Consider the following 20,187-nt stretch of genomic DNA (forward strand, 5'->3'; position numbering starts at 1 on the left):
CTATCTCCTACATACCCACTGGTGGTGGCTGATCCTGGGGAATCACTTCCAGTGGAGGCCAGCATCGAAATGGAAACCAGGACGGATGACCTCCAGCAGCCTGAGGAGATAGCGATACCGTCTCCCAGGCCCATGCAAGACCATGATCATTCAGAGAGGTAGCTATTACAAACTGAGAGGAGGGCATGGCCATCCCCTTAGTTTGTTCAAGCTCCATCTCTGGAAGATCAATCACAGGCTTGGGAGCTGGCGCTGCAATCCTCTCACCCTGCTCAGGATCCTCCTGAGGGTGAACTATCACAGACTGACAAGATGGCGATGCCACCTCTTCAGTTTGTTCAAGCTCCTCCTCAGGAAGATCAAGCTCAGGCATGGAAGAAGGCAGTGCTATCTCCTGAGTCTGCTGGAGAGCATCTCCAGCCCCCACCCTCTGCTGCCTGATGGACTTCCGCACCTAAAAAGAGAAAAAGAGTGTCAGAAACATGTCACGATATTAAATCTATTACTATACAGAACCTCCAGTTGCATAGTATCCATGGACAACAAAAAGAAAATGGTTAATAGCATTTCATTTCTATTTGAAGCCTTTAAAGCATCCTGTTAATTAAGCATATTGTTTAGATAAAGTAAAGAAATCCCAAAAGGTCATCATATTCTACACTCTGAGAACCTACATGTAAGATGCAGCAACTGACAAAGTGTGATGACCAAAAGCTACCTAATATCTTTAATAATCAGATATATAGCCAAGAGATTACAAAAGGTCTAATTAACCTCATTCTTCATAAACATACTTCAAGACCTGCCACAGTTCAAGGTAGTTCAGTTGGTAGAGTGCTTGCTCTGTGATTGGGAGGTCATGAGTTCTATTGCAGTACAGTTAAGGTTACACATGGAAATATTAGTGAATTTTTTGGATAAAAGATACAATAATGGACAATTCTTTTTAAGGACTTTACTGGTATCAGAAAAATGGGATGGGGTTCAAATCTACATGATGAGGATCTATAAACTTTATTTAGAGGTCATTTATAAATTCCAACATTGCATAAGGTATAAGCATATTAAATTAAAATACACTTTACAAAGCGTTGCATGGACTTAGATCACGTAATGTTATGACAGCATGGCAGCTGTACAAAGTTTGACAGAACCTGAACCAGAGACGAGGACAAGTAATGTTCCTGATAGTATGGCATCCAAATCGTACACTTTAAAATTTAAGATCCGACCTTGTTATTGAAACATTTAATCCATTGCTTGCATATCATGATGAATCATGATTGTATTATCATGCTAATAAAGAGTGTTTTGGCGGCATTCATAATGACTGTGTAATGGGTTAGGTACGTAGCAGTAAAGTAAACATGACAAACAGCAGGCAAAGTCCTGTCTCAACAGCTGTCAAGCTTGTATTTTTATTTGATAAAATTTTATTTCTGTAATCAGATTACTTGTGTTATTCTGTACAACCATAAAGGTACATGTATTCAATAAAAATATTTCATTCAACCTAACAAATTCTTATAGTCACAATAATACGTAATCTATGATATAATAAAGACATAATACATATCCTTATTTAAATTATCAAGTTTTAGTCAGAACATTATTTTTTTTTATGGCGAGTGTAATATTTGATAATGGCGACCAGAAATTCTGAAATGGCAACCAAAAAAATTTTTAGGTCGCCATTTTGCGACCTAAGAGCAAGTGTGACTTGGAGCACTGGTTTGATTGCTTGATGTCCAGGAGTAACACTGAAGATGTTAAAGATTGCATCCATTTTAGTGGTTTTGGCCTAATCCCTCAGGTTCCTTGGGGTGGAGTGGGGATGCAGGGAAAACGATATTCACAATTTCTCTTCCCCTTCACCCATAGATGCTGTATACCAAAATTGTTTGAAATTGGTTGAGTAGTTTCAGAAAATAAGGTGAAAATTTTCAAATATTAATGCACAATAGACGACGACCAATGGATGATGCATGACGTAGGTCTGTTGCAGGGCTCGACATTAACTTTTTTCCTGTTTGTCCATTCGGACAAGTGACCAAGATATTTACTTGTCCGAACTTCAACTGATCACTTGTCTGAAAATTTTCAATGAATGTCTTGTTATGTCAACTTGAAAATAATTGAAAAATTAAATGAGCTTGATTTATTAGTGTTGTTATTGATAAATAATAGACGACTTTCACATTTACAAAAGTTATTCCCCTTTGCGGGGCAAAACCGGGGTCAACCGGTGTAAGACCCTGTTTTCCCTATATAACCTTACCGACTTTATGGCTCAGTATCATAGAAATAAAATCTATATGAAAATGCTCATTATGTTTTTCATGTTGCCCCATACTGTGGCAATACAGGTACAGATCGAAATTGTCATATAAGGCGACCATAATTTGATTTTTAGTTTTACAAATCCGCCGACTCTAAAAATTTGCATTTCAAAAAAAAAAAAATTGGAATTTTTCAATCCGCTTGTGTCAAACCTGTGATTTATAAAAACAAATCTGTCAGAAACGTAAAAAAAACATGTGCAGAATGGTAGAATAAGGTGAGCTGTCAACTTTAATTTTATCGAGAGTCTACCAATTCTGAACCCTCCCCATGGCACGTCTTTCTCTATTTTTTTAATTGCTGTTTCTACCGATTTCGAAAAAATTCGGATTTTTTTACCTTCTTCGATTTGTAAAATACCGACAAGTCAAAACAAAGATGGCTGTCATGCAGTGTTTACCGGTAGCTAATCTGCTCATAGCAACTGATAACAGGTAAGGCCATAGTTTTTTTTATTTTCTGTTTAACAGGAAGCGCCGACCCAATTTTTTCAAAATACGGAATAAAAATAAAAGAGGACAATTTCACTTTTATTTTTAAAATACCCGCTGACTGTGTCATTCATTGATGGTTTGAAATAAAATCGGGTTTGATGTACACATTATTTCTAAAGAATCAAGTAAACGTTTGACAAAGCCTCTTTTAATCAAAGTCTTTTACGAGCGTCTTGATGATTACGATGTCGTAACCAGTTTAAGGAACTAGTTTATCACACTTCGCGGGTTCCATCAAGTTATCAAGAAGCACCAATAGGCCAATGTCATTTCAATTAAGACATTAATAGATGGTTAATTTAAATCCATTGATGATGAAAACAAGCAAGTTCTTGAAATTGGAGTTAAAGAATTGACAACATAAATACACCAGATGCACATTGAACTGTGGAACATGGAGCATGTGTCCAAATAGTTGGGGTAAGTTTTTAGACGTTGTCTTGATTAATAAACTTTCTGTTAAAATTTATTAGTGTTAATTTGCACTTTTATGTTTTTTATTAAAGATGTTTGCATTCTAGATTAATTTAATCACATATGGCACATAACAAGTTGAGGTAAAATTCGCGGCAAAATTTTATTTTACAATGAATCGTGTCTAACTTTATCAGGGACATAAAATGATGATTAAAATATTTTAGATACGAGTCCATGTCTATTTGGTTGAATGAAATGAGGCTAGGATTCCTACAGAATTAAAAGAGTTGGTATAAAATACTGACAAGTGAAGTGACAGCTATATTGGAGTTGCACATATCCTGTGGAAAGGTAAATAAATAAAGAAGTGAACAATTGAATACTTTAGTGCAAAATGTACAAAGAACGATACTATTGTTATTTATTTTTATCTTTTAAGAAAAAACTCTTAAAATATTTGTATCTGTATTTAGAAAAGAAAATCATTTCAAATTGTAAATAGTTTTTTCTACTTTCTACCATTTACTACATGCATTTGAATTGATTAGCTAATAAAGTATCATATAAGAATTTTTTTTTTTTTGCAGTTTGATTTCTTGACAGAGACCCAGCAATTTGTGAAGAGTTCAGAAGACTTCCATGTCTGACGAGGACTAATGGCTCAGTTGTTCATTAAAAGTTCAGCTGAATATTTCCATTCAGAACCTCAAGAATGTGTTATCCCTTTATACTAAGATAACATTGTTAAGTTAGCTATCAACCCCACTGCTTTTTTTTTTACTTCTGTTAAATCCTAATATATATGTAGCTTAAAACATTTGTCATCACGACTTTTATAATTTTGTACAATATTTAGGTGATCACTTGAAGACCTGTGTAAAATTTTAAGCAGTGTGGTTTTTTCTGTGATCTGCGTTTATCAAAACATTATTGTTGCTGTATAACAAATGTAAATTATAATATTATATTGATTTGCTTTCATACTAGAAAAAATTTGCAAGTGTGATTAACCATAGTAGGATAGCTCATGCAGTTGTATCTTTTTATCTGTTTTTAAAATCCTCATTAACATTGTAAACAGAATTGTATTGTGTTTTCTTTCGTTTTTCAACATTTAAATGAAAAAAAAAATCATACCAATTTTTGGTTTTATTTTTATTATGGCCCCGACTCGACAAATTTTGATCTTTAATTTTTATTTTTATTTCGTCCCTTCGACCCAATTTTTTTCTGAAAAATTCCCGTTAAACAGAAAATAAAAAACTCTGGCCTATGAATCAAGGTGTCAACAGTGCTACCAGATGTAATTGCAGTTCTAATTGCTCATTATCCTCATAAAAAGTGTTTTTTATCAAATACAGAGATACTAGATGTGGAAGTTTTGCAAAAAAGGACGGTTAATAACGATATGAATTTACTTGATACTTTGCTGCAAACAAGTTTATAAAACAAATAATTCCTCCATAAATAATACTGTGATCAGGAAAGACATAAACTATAGTACTTTATTATTAACTTAGCAAATCCTACATCAACACCAGTATATGAAAGCCCTTGAAACTGCAGAGCAACTTGACAGTACCTCTAGAAGACTTCTTTGAATTTATGTAGCTAAACAGGGTAATAAAGTTTCTTAATTTCAAAATATAATATTTATAGCAGTTTGGAACAGGACTACAAAAATGCTTTGATATCATTATGTTCTATTAGATTTAAAAAAAAAAAAGAATGCATGATCTAAGAATCCATCTAATTCATTCTCAATAGATAACGCATGTAATTTTTAAAAATGTTTAAAGTTTTAAGTTTGGCTAACAGGTACTTCCAATTCCTTCTATTTCAGATCTTTATTAAATCCAGGAAACAGTTCTCTTGCTCCTTATAATGAGAAAAATCCATTCATCCATCAGTTGAAAGCTGGAAACTTAGACCGTCTGCAGAATATTATGAATTTGTTTAATTGCCAAGTTAAACTTCGATATTTACCCTGAATACTGTAAGTGTATTATATTTGGCGTGTACGATATTTGGCGAAAATTGATTTTTGAACACATAAGCATAGATTTGATTTAGCGCATTTCTTCATGTTCTTATCTAAGAGTATATGAGTAAGAAATTTAGCGTTGTATTTGAATTAGCGGATGTTTCTTTCCGCCAAAGGCGCTAAAAAGAATACACAGCCAAATGTAATACGTTTACAGTATTATTCATATGACACTCAAATGAATGTTCAAACTATACAGTGAAGAACAAAATTAAATTTTTATAATTTCAAATATTACATGGTGCTCACATTAAACAATGTTTGAATTAAAAGTTGTAATTTTTATAGATAACAAAATTTATACATGTAATGTGTATATTAATATTTATTAAAAAAAAACATATCTTGTAAGTTGTTTTTTTATTTTGTTTTATACAACAGTGAAATGTGTGACTTTTTATATGTGAAAAAGGTCATTGCTAGAATGATTTTCGTCTTCTTTTTTTTTTTTTTTTTTTTTTCATCCTCCGACTTGACCTTTCTTGAAAAAAAATCTGTAACACTAAAAATCAAATTATGGTCGCCTTACGTTTGAATTTTAAAAATATTAACAGGTAACTTACAAAGGACAAAGAGGGAAAAATGAGCGTTACGCCGACAACGGGAGGTAACTCTTAGGAATGTGAAATACGTCTATACAAACACACATTAAACTTAATTTTATCTAGACTTCCTGTACTGACAATAGCATAAATGTTTGCAAGTGAATCTGTAATATCAATCAAATATATTCCGAACTCACAAACGTCGTGAGATCCACACCATGCAATAGTATGGCTGCAATTAGTGAACTTCGATCCCAATGAAGTGTGATATTACATAGTGTTTGATATCGGGATCGAAATTCAGGTTTATGTACTGCTTCCGTTTATATTCAATAAACTTTACAATAGTTTTTTTTTTAATTATTATTATTTGAAGACTTCTTTACATAGAAAAATCACGTGTCAAATCGGACAAGTGCCCAGCAATATTCACTTGTCCGAAAAAATTTTCATTGGTACCGGACAAGCGTTAATGTCGAGCCCTGTGTTGCTCTTGTAATTCAGACTCATAACCTTCTGATCAAGGAGCAAGTGTTCGACTGACTAACAAGTATCATCAAATCAAGTTAAGATATCTTGAATGGTTTCTTTAAAATTTAGCTAAACAATGTTAAAGATAAGAGGCTCATGGGCCTTATAGGTCACCTGAGCATCATGCAACAACTTTACAAGGATTGAATTTGGTTCATGTTTTAAACTAGACATCATGGCATTCACAATTTTGAAAGAGGCACCATTCCTTATCGTAAATATACACTTAGCCTGTTTAGTTTGGTTTCTTAATTCCCATAGATGGAGTATGGGAACAAAACAAGAGGCCCAGGGGCCACAGCACTCACCTGAGCACATCAGGCTTGAATTTACTCCCCCCCCCAAGCGTTCATCATTTGAACAACTAGAATCTACACTACCTGAGGATGATTCCATATAAATATCACTAATCATAGCTTTGAAGTACTTGAAAAGAAGATTTTATAAGGTTTCCATACATATCCCTATGTAAAACCTGGATCGGCCATTTTGGCCCCTCCCTAGCCCCTGAGGTCATGATTTGAACAAACTTGAATCTACACTATCTGAGGATGATTCCACATGAGTTTCATCTTTCCTTCCTGGCCAAGTGGTTCTTGAGAAGAAGATTTTTAAAGATTTTTCTAATATATTCCTAGATAAAACTTGGGTCGGCCATTTGGCCCCACCCTTGTCCCGGGGGTCATGATTTGAACAAACTTGAATCTACACTACCTGAGGATGATTCCACACGACTTTCAACTTTCCTGGCCCAGTGGTTCTGTAGATGATTTTTAAAGATTTTTCTTATATATTCTATTTAAATCTTGGGTCGGCCATTTTGGCCCCTCCCTAGCCCTCGGTGGTAATGATTTTAGCAAACTTGAATCTACACTACCTGAGGATGATTCCACATGAGTTTGATCTTTCCTGGCCTAGTGGTTCTGGAGAAGAAGATTTTTTAAGATTATTCCTATGTAAAACTTTGGTCGGCCATTTGGCCCCAACCTTGCCCTGGGGGTCATGATTTGAACAAATTTGAATCTACACTACCTGAGGATGATTCTACATGAGTTTCATCTTTCCTGGCCCAGTGGTTCTTGGGAAGAAGATTTTTTAAGATTTTTCCTATATATTCCTATGTAAAATTGAAATTGGCCATTTTGGCCCCACCCTTGCCCCGGGGTCATGATTTGAACAAACTTGAATCTACACTACCTGAGGATGCTTCCACATGAGTTTCATCTTTCCTGGCCCAGCGGTTCTGGAGAAGAAGATTTTTTAAAAATGCCATTAATCTTTAACAAATTCATGATTATCTCCCCTCGGAAAAGGGCGTGGCCCTTCATTTGAACAAACTTGAATTCCCTTTACCCAAGAATGCTTTGTGCTAATTTTGGTTGAAATTGGCTCAGTGGTTCTTGAGAAGAAGTCGAAAATGTGAAAAGTTTACAGACAGACGTACAGACGAACAGAGAGACAGACAGATGGACAGAAAGACGCCGGACAAAATGTGATCAGAAAAGCTCAATTGAGCCTTTGGCTTAGGTGAGCTTATAAAGTTGAAAAATTTTATGTGTTTATTAGTTTTATTTGATTCATTTCAATGTTACTTGAAAAAAAATATGTCAAGGTTCCAAATTATTTTCATTTTTATTTTTTGACTGCCCAATGCATATTTTTGTGTCAAAAAATTGTAAACCCCCCAAAGATAAATTTGGCATAACCCTTGTCTTCACAACCTTAATGTGTCAAGTGAATAAACTAAAAGTTTCAATATTTATGAAAAGAGAGGTAGATTCTGTGAGACAGACAGACAGACAAAGTGATTCCTAAGCAACCCCCAAATGTGTTTGAGGGGTGTTGAATAAAACTTACAGCTGTACCAGATTATATACAAACAGAGAGGTAGATTCTGTGAGACAGACAGACAGACAAAGTGATTCCTTACAGTACCAGATTATATACAGAGAGGTAGATTTTGTGTTTTTTAGACTTACCGGGAAGCCCATCACGTAGTCGGCGTGCCACGCAGGTGGACGCCGAATCCTCGTAGACCGTCGAAGCTCCATCTACATAAAAATAAAAGTTCATCAGTAGTACATTGTCCTCAAAGTTAAGATTTTCCTTAAAATTTAAAATAATTGGCACTATAGAGCATCCAGGAGTGTTTCTGGTGCATTTTATGTCAAATAAAAGAATTACCTACTTGGTAAATTATAATGGCCAATTTTTTTTCTCATTTCAAGTCTTATTTTTGCTGGTAATAACATGTATTTAATTCTCAAATTTCATTTATCACTTCCTACTCACTAATAATTGAAATATTTCTTTCATGTTTTTAATTATCCTGAAGAAATATTCATAATTTATAATTACACACAATACCGACAAACCAATGCAGAGCAAAATCATGCATATACTGTAAAAGCACAAATATTCGTTGGGGATTTAATTTCGTTTATTTCGTTGTTAACGACTATCAACGAAATTAAAATCCTACACAAAATTTTTTATGACTTTAAATTAAATAAGGTTATTTTCTAAACAAAGAAATTAAATCCCAATGAAACTATTTCTGATGGCAAGTCAATGAAATTTTATGCCCACGAAAATTTGTGCTTCTACAGTATTCAGAAAGGGAAGGTTGAACTATATTAACAATACATGTATGATGGATTATACTGGATAAGTCATGCATTTACCATGTTTACATGTATATCTACCAGTCATTGTTATTTTTCCTATATAATATCAATTAACTTCCAAGATTAAAATGTTAAAAGCTTAATAATGATTAAAAAATAAACAACTGTTACAGACTTTAATGGTACTCTTTCAATGAGGTAATTGTTGCCTCTCGTTCAAGGGCAAGATCAAAGATTTTAAAAAGTAGGTCAAACTTCAAGATCAAGGTCAAAAATCTTAGTGTATTTAGAAAGGTCTTGTCACATATAATGTAAGTTTTAATATGAAAGCCCCACCTCTTCTCATTCAAAAGTTTTGGCCAATTTTAAGTTGTTTTTTTAAGAAGGTCAAACATCAAGGTGATGAGTTCAAAAATTGGTGTATTTAAAAGATCTTAAATTGTCACAGTCAACACACAGGTTTGATATGAATTAAAGCCTCTTCTCTTCTCAATTTGAAATGTCATGATCAAGGTTCTTTTATGAAAAGTAGGTCAAACCTCAAGGTTAATTATTATAGTCATGAGGGAAAAAAATCAGAATAATATACATATTTTCAGATGTGAGATATGAAAGCCCAATCCCTTCTCATTCAAAAGATATGACCAGGTTTGAAGTGGTGACAGATAAACTGTCAGACTTACAGACTGACAGACAAATGAGATTTAATATGACTTCTTGAAAGTGGCAGACAAGAACGTCCAGGCAAAACTATTTTGAATATTTTCTTTAATATTATTAATAAGCTTCTACAAATCTAAAATTACTGTCAAACTCATTAAGAAGGTCTACTAGACCAAATTAAGTCCACGGTTGCATGTATATAATTTTAGTTTTGCCATAATTAAGGGATGGTCAATATAATTCATATTTTGAAAAACTGTTTACAGGGTAACCAGCACACATACAGACAGATGGAGGGCCAATGGACAAATAAGTCAAGATCTTAATTCTGGTCTAATCAGTTAGAAGAAGAGCCATGTTACACAGATTGAGACCTGTTTGTAAACAGTCCCCTACGAAACAGTCCTGGCGGCTAGGACACGGCTCACACACAGATTCTGTCTCCAGAAACCCTTGCTTTAGCAGGTGGAGAGCTGCAAATTTTGTCTTATACTCTGCACTTACAGGGCCATTGAGCAGAGAGGGGTCTTTTTCTTGCCAGCACCTATTGCTACATGGGACCTTGCTTAATACAGTCTCATCTAAAGACCGAACTCCCATCCCACAATGGGATTCGAACACGCGACTTTAGGATTGACTCCTTACTCTACGCCTCTACAGCAGACGCTTTAACCATTGTGCCACATGGGCGACCACTCTCTACCATCGGCTCATACATTCACCTTTGTCATTGGCTCACGTATTCACGTCAGAGTTAAACACGAGAAATAGTGCGTTTGTTTTAATTTGTTATAATTCAATTATTATGCTTATGTCTGAGTTTTGAGATAGATATTTACTAAATCAATCCAGAACTATTAATCTGAACTGAAACAATCCTTCAAATATTACGTTTTATACGTAATACGAGGGTTGTCCCAGAAAAACGCGAACATTTTTTATATCTTTTGTTTTACTAGACCTATAAAGTTAAAAATTGGCATACATCATGATCAACATTTTTTTAATAATGCATAAAAATTTCAAACAAATATCTCTATAAATAAAATTTTCCTCTTATGTAAAGGAACCTATCAAATTAGCAGTCGGCGCAACAACGACGTCAAAATGAATCTCGTAATGTTTAGGAATATTTTTTAAGGAAAATTGCGCCTCTATTAATATTTATTTTTAGCACACATACGGCAATGAGTTTTTTTTTTTAGTTACCAAGTTATGCATCTCAAATACTAGTGCTACTAAAAGATTTGGGGGCGGGGTGTGTGTTAATTTTTTCAATAGACAATTTTACAATCCCGATTATAAAGCTAACTTATCGAATTATTAAAGGCCATTATTTAACAGCAGTCTTCACGTAGGTCTATGACGCCCCATTATGTCTTTTCAGTTAGTCTTTAATTATGTGTACATGTCTATTCTCTTCTATCAGAAACTTATTCAAGTCAACCTAGAACCTCTTCTACTAGATATAAACCTGTTCCCCATATTATATTTGTGTTCTTTCATCGTTAATTCTATATGCAGGAGTCATATCCCGCTCAACATAGTGTTGCTTGATAATTTTGTGCGCCGCATCACAACTTAATTAACGTCACCATTTTTGACAAAGTCTAATTCAGACCGCTTTGCTATATATCGTCATATTTTTGTCATTATTGATGTAAAAAAAATTAAATTTTAAACACTAGTACACCAAATCATTGAGTATTTATGATAATAATTTTTTTGATATTATATTGCCATATAGCCTGATAACAACGAAAACTTCATTCAAAATGCTATTCGTAAAAGTCAAGAAAAATTGTCGTGCGCCGACCACCGATATTTAACATCATTTAAATGCTGTTGTTATGTGCATATGACACCACATGCCTATAATATTTTGTCAGAATATCTTAAAGATGATTTCCCAACAGCATACCAAATTTTATTAATTTTGGTTGAATAGTATTCAAAATATTAAAAAAGTTCGCGTTTTTCTGGGACAACCCTCGTATGTCAAAAATCTTGACGTGAGCCCATTGCAGAGGTGTCTGAGAGAGAAACGAACGACAACTCTGCATGGGAGATTGATGGGCGACTTCAATAGTGTATAAGATGATCGAAGTCTGTGCATGATTATTTATTTATTTTCTTCTAAATCAACTTAACGTGTACTGTATTTTTTAACTAAGTACATGTATGTAAGGGCCATCGGCCCGATGGCTGATATTTGGTGTCTCGGGCCACTCTCCATATGAGTGAAAAATTCTCGAGAGGAATGTTTGACAACTTAAAACAATTAACCACACAGATTTGAGAATTTTATATTAAAGTATAATAATGGTAAACAATTTATAAATAATTACAGCTGGTTGGTATGTAAATAATTATCAACTCTGCATATTGTACAGTTTGTCTGCATTATACCAGGGCAGGGTTCGACACTAACGGTAGCCCGCTGGCCTGGGACAACTGAATATTGAGGTCGATTGAGCTACCAAACATGCCTTTAAACTTAATTGCCCTCAAGGGCTACTAAGAATTTTACTAAATATACTCACTCTGAGCAACAAATATAATTATCAATTACACATAATGTATCTAATAATTATAAAATCTATTTTCAAACATGTTTTATCATCATAATTTTTATTTTTGTATATTAAAGGTGATTAGAAATATCCTAAATGATTATACATGTGTACTTCTTCGAATAGAAAAATGTCCAAAGTACAATCATAGGGTCACATAATATTTTTACCCAAAATACAGCCAGAATGCAGGATTTGGCATCTCTTAATTTTCAAAATTTCCTGGGGGGAGGCCCCCCGTACCCCCACCACCAGGAGGAATAATTTTAATAAACGAAAAAATAATGGGAAAATAAAATAAATAGAACTATTTAGGCACGTGCCTTTAATCAGTGAGAGTTATCTTTCTTTGACATTTACAGGCAAATATCTTCAAATAAAAATACTTACGCTAAAATTATGAAAATTTTACTTGGTATCTAGGCTTTAGAACAGTTAATTTCATCAATATTTATTATTTTTTTTTGTTTATTCTTAACAATATAAGGGGCTTTTCGGTGGCATTTCGGTGATTTCTTGGGGCATTCCGGTGATTACAGGGTAGATAGAATGTTCTATCGTTAAAATGATATTGTCCTACGGACCCGGTTTAACGACAGAATTCGTTCCATGTATTCATAATGTAGCAAAAAGAATAACCCACATAGTGCATTTACTAGGAATATGGCAGGTAGTTTGAATCGCGAGAAAAACGTTGAGAAAATCATTTGGATTTTCGTATTTATATGGATTATTTTTAGGGATAAAAGGCATAAGCAATCTCAAAAAGGTTTGTTTTGATTAATTTATAAGTTATTTTCTGTGCAAATCCGTTTGTATCCTTCAAAATCGTTTCGTTGCGATTCTGCAATTTTTTGCAACATTGCGAGTATAAGGGTGGTATTCTAACTGTGGTGAGGGCTTGTTCCGAGACACAGATTATTCTAACTAATTACAGGGCATTCCGGTGATTCGTAGTACCGGTCTATGTGCACTCACAAGACCTTCCGGAAGTCCAATTTTCACACAAAATGCCAATACACATGACAATATTTAATTTGTAGATTCACATTAAACTAAAAAATGTGAAAAATGGTACCTAATATACACGTGCATACATGCGAACAAGTATTTCCTAGTGTTAAATTAGTACCAGTCTAGCTAATCTCTGTTTTGCTGCAGGCCAACAATGGCGTCAAGAATGTTCGACTACTCACTGCGAGAATTGTTTTCCACAATAACCCCTATAAAGTAATAAACTGATGAATATAACTACTTCAGTATAAACTTACCTCGCCCAGAAGAAATCTTCTTCTGTGCAAGATGTCTTGAAGAATGCTGTGAAAGCGCTGAGTAGATGCAATGCAGAAGCAATGACAATAGTGACCGATATTGACAAAATGGCAATTTCAATCTGACCTTATAACCCAGATCACGTGATCAAAGTTAAGACAGTCTCCCATGCAGAGCGTAGGGATTTTGGAAGATCCACCTAATTCTATAAAAAGAAAGGTGCGATATGCAATTTAATCCCTAAAAAATATAAAATTTTAAATTTACCCCTCTCGGGAACCAATGCATGAATTAAAACGTTTATATTTTGTCATGTATCATCTTGTATCCCGTTTTCGACCGTATTGTATTTTCGACCTATTTTTCCAAATCTGCTTCCCATGCAGATACCGCGCGGTAGAACACTATTTTTGGTTGGTACACTTGGAAAAATACCTTTCAAGCACAACTGTAGTGAAAATACCCAAAATAATTAATTAAACGGAATTCCCTCTTTTGTTTTATAGTCTGATGTCAGGAGTTTTAGTCTTTTTACTAATGCACATTTTATCTGTTGATTAATCAAAGCCGTAATCGGTTAATAACAAAGATTTTTTGATGACATTTTTCCGAAAGAAAGAATATTGAAATGAATGGGTGGATCAAACAACTTTTTTTTTTCTCCCTTAGAAATGGGCACTTTCTTACAGATTTTTACTGAAAAATGCAACGTAATTTCATTGAATTTTTTTGGAAATGCACAGCTCCTGACAGATGGGTTAACGTTCAACCAACAAATAAATGTATTTGCATCCGAAATATGTAACTTGTTCAATGTTTTTTTGAAAGACAGGCAATCGTATTTTTATTGTTTGGAATATCCAACGGATATTTAAAGCCAATGATGTTTGGTCGTTGATACTATATTTAGGTCGAAAACACAAGACGATAATATTTTTATAGGTAAAAATGTACATTCCCCATATTATGGCATATAAATAAAATAAATACAAAACTGCCATTTGAGTTATATAATTTTATTCATAGACACATATGATAACATTTCAAGCCCATAGTTTTCCAGCCTCTATAAAGTTTGCAAAAAATTAATAAATTACATCTAAATAGGTCGAAAATACAATACGCCAGGATATATGAAAATACGCGAAACTTGGATACACCTAGTTGTTATATTATTAAAAATTAAACAAACATACAAACTGTTGCATGATATAGTTACCCACGAAGTATCCGGGAGGGGGGGGGGGGCAAGAAGGTCTTCGGCTTTTTTTCTTAACAATATAATTTATATAGCTCTTTTCCCCAACATCTTCATTGAAAGGCACAAGTTTATTAACCCCACACCCCAACTTTTTGTTTTATCGTTCTTAAATTATATGATATACAAAAAATAGTAACAATTGAAAATGTATGTGTACAGTCTTTACGTGTTATATATTTGCGGATCTATGGGGGTCCAAGGGTTGGGACCCCTTTTTCAGAGAGAGAGAGAAGGGGAGGGAGGGAGGGCAATTTCTGTCATATAGAATGATATTTTTTAGGTCCAATACTTTTATTTTGCAAAAAAAAAAATTCGTACTTTAAGTTCTTTCCTTGTAATTACATTTCTTCTGTGTTGCCAGGCCACTAAACCATGACTAACTTCGAAGGCTCCGACCCCAAAGTAACAGGCAAGGTTTCACTTAGGTTTCACCAGAAGATTACGGCAAACTTTTGGACCATACATCTTCTGAAGTAAATAGGTTAACTTTAAAGAGTATCATCAACAAAGGAATTATGCAATGCAACATACAATATTTTTTCTCTCCTTATATTATTTAGACATTTTAATCAATAAAGAGAAAGCTTAATACATAATTGTCCCCCACAGAATGTTGTAATATATGTAAGTATTGATTTGGAGAGTCCCCATACCTCTTGTTGCTGAAATATCAAAATACATTAATTTCGCATTTGAATACCCCCACCCCTTCCTCGAAGAAGGAAATTTAGAATGTGGTGCACAGGGATTCTTTTTTATGCCCCCGAAATCGGAAAAATCAGGGATATATAGTTTTTGCCCTGTCCGTCCGTCTGTCCATATGTGTGTCGATCCGTCCGTCTATCTGTCTGTTTGTCCGCAAAATGTTTAACCTTGCCAATCACTTTTGATTAGATGGGGCTATGACTTTCATATTTCACAAGTGTATTCCTTGTGATAAGATTTTTCTTTGGGTACCACCAAATTTTGACTTCTGACTTCGATCTTGTGAGTTTGACCCACTTAAATTACAAAAAACAAAACAAAACAAAAAAACCCCTGGTCGCAACTTTTGAAAGTTGATTCTAGGACTTTAATTCATACATCGCATGAGTATTCATTGTGAAAAGATCTTTCAACAGGTATAATCATTTTGACCTTGACCTCAGACTTTTCATCACTTTTAAAAATCTTTATCATTATCTATAACTTTTGATCGAACAGGTACATATAGTTCTAGGGCTTTCATGTTTTAGAAGTGTATTCCTTCTGAACAGAACTTCTTTTGGATACCAGCTATTTTGACCTTTTGACCTTGACCTTGGAGTTTTACTTGCATTTGATAAACTTAACCCTTCGTAATAAATCACCATATGGGGACATCATCGGTTCACGAACATATTTTGTTCATTTTTTTAACTTTTTAGAAGCTTTTGAAAACTCTCGCCTGTTTAACGTGATTGTGGTGTGATTTTATGCATCAGTGTTAGTAACCACTATAAAGGGGACCTCACCCCCGGTATATGTGACTGTATAGCGGATTTTTTGCGATGTGTTGACTTTGGATTATTTAAGCGGTTTTGAGTTAAGCCGCTAAAATTTTAAATTTGCACTTTTTGTTATCACTGCTGAATACAAGAAAAAATCACTTGAATAACTTTGATATATAGACTGTTAATTCAAATAAAACTTGTATGAAATAAATAACTTGTATTAAATTAATAAATAAAACGGGTATGGCATTTACTCAAACTTTTGTGTAAATCGGTATTCAAGCGTCTATTTAACATGCTGAAACTTATCTAAAAGACGAATTTCCTCTTATTTGAAATGTCGTCGAAAAACAAGATGTGTTTATGAAACACTGATGCCCCCGTATGGCAACATAGCAAAGATTAACTTTTCATAATGCAAATTCAATAATTTGATACCAAAAGTAGGATATTCTCACTGGAAAACAATAGTGAAATTTGAAAGTCGGCCAATGTTAAAGTTTCTTTCAATAAGTACAAAGATCTACAAGTTCAAGGTCAAAATGTCATGGTAATATGTATTCAATGAAAGGTCTTGACACATAGAGTAATTATGTAGAGTATGGAAGCCCTAGCCCTGACCGTTCAGAAGTTATAATCAAGGTTATTTTTTTTAAGTAGGCCAAACTCCAAGGTCAGAGTCAAAGGGTCAACGTTCTTGTTATCAAATGAAAGGCCTTGTCACAAGGATTAGATATGTAAAATATATGAAAGTACTACCCTTAACCCTTAAAAAGTTATGTCAAGGTCAAAGGGTCAAAGTTCTTAGAACCCAATGAAGGGTCTTTTTACAAGGATTACATATAATAAGTATAAAATCCCTAACCCTTATTTTTCAAAAGTTATGGCCAAGGTTTAAGTTTTTTTACAAGTACGGATATCTCCAAGGTCAACGTCAATGACATTAAAAAGTAAATTTTCTACGGAAGTTAGTATGAGGCTCATTAGAATGGAAAATATGCATGTAAATTTTATTTCAATAGTGATTAAAATGAGGTGGTGTTTTGAAACGTATTTTCAACTTCTTTGAAAATAATCATTCTCAAGTTGTAAACCCAATAAATGAATTGAAAATTTTGAAGGCACTGCAAGCTTTGTTAAATGAACATGATGAAAAATAAACGTATTCCCTCCTTTTGAAAAAAAATGACCGAACTCATCAGACTGGCTCGGTTAAAGTAGCAGCCTAGTTAAAATGATGCGCTTGAATATTCCCAAACACGGATCCAGGAATTAAAGTTAGGGGGCAGAAAAATTAGGCAGGGGTCTGGGGCTGTCTTCAGGCCTGACCAAAAGCTCTTGGATTTAAGAGATTTTTTACTGTAGCTTTCACACCGTGCATAACCCCACATATGGGGGCGCGGTGCCACCCGGGGGTGAGGATTTCGAAGCGGAATTTTCAATGTTCCTTGACCTGATTAGCTTTCCTACAGTGATTGAGGTGAAAATAATACTACAACACCAAAATCTTCACCCCCGAGTGCCACATACTTATATTGAAGTGTTTCCCCTTTATCTGAGGTGGAATTCTCCGAAACATCAGAGTGTCTGGAGCAAAATAATTTCTAGAAATCCCTCACATAAATCAATTGAAGCTGAGTGATATATATTAAGGATGTACAACACACCTTCCCCAAAAAATTCCTGTCGTTTAATTTTCGTTATTTTTGTATATTTAGTACATGACTATATCTACTGCATGTATGCATATTTTGGACAAAATCGTTCGAGTGGTTTTTGGACGGGAACTTCCGAAAGTTACCCCCCTTTAGGAACTACTTAAACCTTGATTTTCAATAAAACCAGCTTATATATAAATGTCAAATTTCATTGGCTTATTCTTTTAACCATTTAACACAAAAACATACTCATCTTTTTGATATACATTACATATTACCCCCACCCCTTCCTTTTTGCGTCGCGTAGACCATTAGCGTTTGACGAAACGTCGTTTACAGTGCAAATACCGGTATACTGGTATTTCGTCAAGAATCCCGGAGGTATTCATTCGTTTTTAAATTCATGAATACAGAATAAAAATGACTACTCTTTTTATATGTACATGTATCAGGAAAAAATTACTGAAAGATTTTAGTGTTTCGTCCATATACTGTACGTATGCGTTATGCATTCCATATCACATGAAACCTGGATACGAATTCAAGTTTTGTTGAACTTTTATACATGTATGTTGATTATTAATTTTATTTCTTTAATAATATTGTACGCATTTCTTTGAATGTCAGGGCAAGGGAGGCAATTGCCTCCTCTAGATTTTCATTTTTTTTTGGGGGGGGGGGGATAAGAAACACAACACAAGCAGCTGGATCAAGATTGATCATTTATTTGTTTGATTATAGACACCTGAGCAATTTTTCAGCTATCCAGTGAGTGTCGCCATTACCTATGCTCGACGTTCAGGGCCTTTGAGCAGAGAGGGATCTTTATCGTGCCACAGCTGTGACACGGGGCTTCGGTTAACTTTATGCGGTCTCATCCAAAGGACCAGTCCCCATGTCCCATAGCAAAATTCGAACTACTGCGATCCATCATTTTAGAACTGCATTTAGTACAGTGAAAACTATTCAGAAAGAATCGACGGGCACGATCTTTCCAGATACCCCTATTGACTTAAATAATTTTATCTTTTTTCTTGGGAAAAGTCAGTTTCATATTTATTGCCTGACGTCACGGCGTCAGGCTGTATTTAAGGATTGATAATTGCTTGATCCGAAACTAATAGATCATACCAAGAGAGCTAGATTTTGTGCAAGCTGATTTACATTGGAAATCTTTTACCTGCATTTTAAAAGAAACTTTTCTTCAGGGAAACAATGATTTTACTGATGCAAAATAATGCAGTATTTACTTTTTTTTACTCTGTTTGCCTGAAACAGATTATTCCATGTGATTTACCGTTTCAACGTGTCCGTTTATCTTTTTTTCTGCATTTCTATACTACTGGATCAGTCCATTTATGTTCCAAAAAAGGTATGAATCGTTCTTTTCGCGCCAAATGTCACGAGTAAGCGATCTTCGCGCCTTTTCTTGGGATTGTTCTATTGTATGAATGGGGGTGCTAACTTCCATGGAATTAAATAAAGTTTCTTATTGTAACCTCCATCTTCCTATGTTTTTAAGAAATTTTATTTACAACCTATATCTTATTCCTTAAAACAACATATGAATCGTATGTATCAGAATATGGACATGCAAAACAAATGAAATGATTTCTCTAATTTGTTTCCCCTCTGTTGGTTTATTCCATATTTTAATGGACTAGTCCAATCGCCACAAACGATCGACGCAGTTCAACCAGGTTCCAGACGATTTGACGAAAGAAATTACCTGTGCGAAATCTTGGATTTCTTTTCCACACAGGCGTAAATGTTGGTTTTACCTATTCCATCCTCAAAAAACTATATAGTACCCACGTTTCAAGATCAATGAACACAAACTACTTCTGTTAACTTCATTGGAGAAAATGCTTTCCTACAACATATGTATTTAGTTATATCCATTCTCTAAAATGATTACAATGAGTGATTTGACAACAGATTTCAGAAAAGGTGTAGTTTTAAAGTTAGATCCAGGGGTAGATCAATCTACTTGCAGAAAAGTCAATCGCATCTAATAACATCGTCAAGATGAACAAGACATCAGTCTAATAACATCATCAAGATAAACAAGACATCAGTCTAATAGCATCATCAAGATAAACAAGACATCAGTCTAATAACATCATCAAGATAAACAAGACATCAGTCTAATAGCATCATCAAGATAAACAAGACATCAGTCTAATAGCATCATCAAAATGAACAAGACATCAGTCTAATAGCATCGTCAAGATAAACAAGACATCAGTCTAATAGCATCAGCAAGATAAACAAGACATCAGTCTAATAG

The 20,187-nt window shown here is 34.3% G+C and overlaps 1 protein-coding gene across 1 annotated transcript; it reads right to left on the minus strand.

Annotated features, from left to right (window-relative positions):
• Positions 1-15: 15 nt before the first annotated feature.
• On the minus strand, positions 16-13,603 carry LOC134229173 (uncharacterized; the record flags this gene model as incomplete). The annotated part of the gene is made up of 3 exons (XM_062710877.1): positions 13,506-13,603; positions 8,351-8,422; positions 16-454 (listed from the first exon to the last, which is right to left on the minus strand). Coding segments are annotated over exons 2-3 (511 nt in total), but the record flags the coding sequence as incomplete, so codon positions are not given.
• Between the last annotated feature and the right edge of the window lie 6,584 nt (positions 13,604-20,187).

The sequence above is a fragment of the Saccostrea cucullata genome, unplaced genomic scaffold (genome assembly GCF_032062105.1).
Source record: "Saccostrea cucullata isolate Sc308-1 unplaced genomic scaffold, CSIRO_AGI_Scuc_v1 ctg4817, whole genome shotgun sequence".
In the NCBI taxonomy this organism is placed as follows: domain Eukaryota; kingdom Metazoa; phylum Mollusca; class Bivalvia; order Ostreida; family Ostreidae; genus Saccostrea; species Saccostrea cuccullata.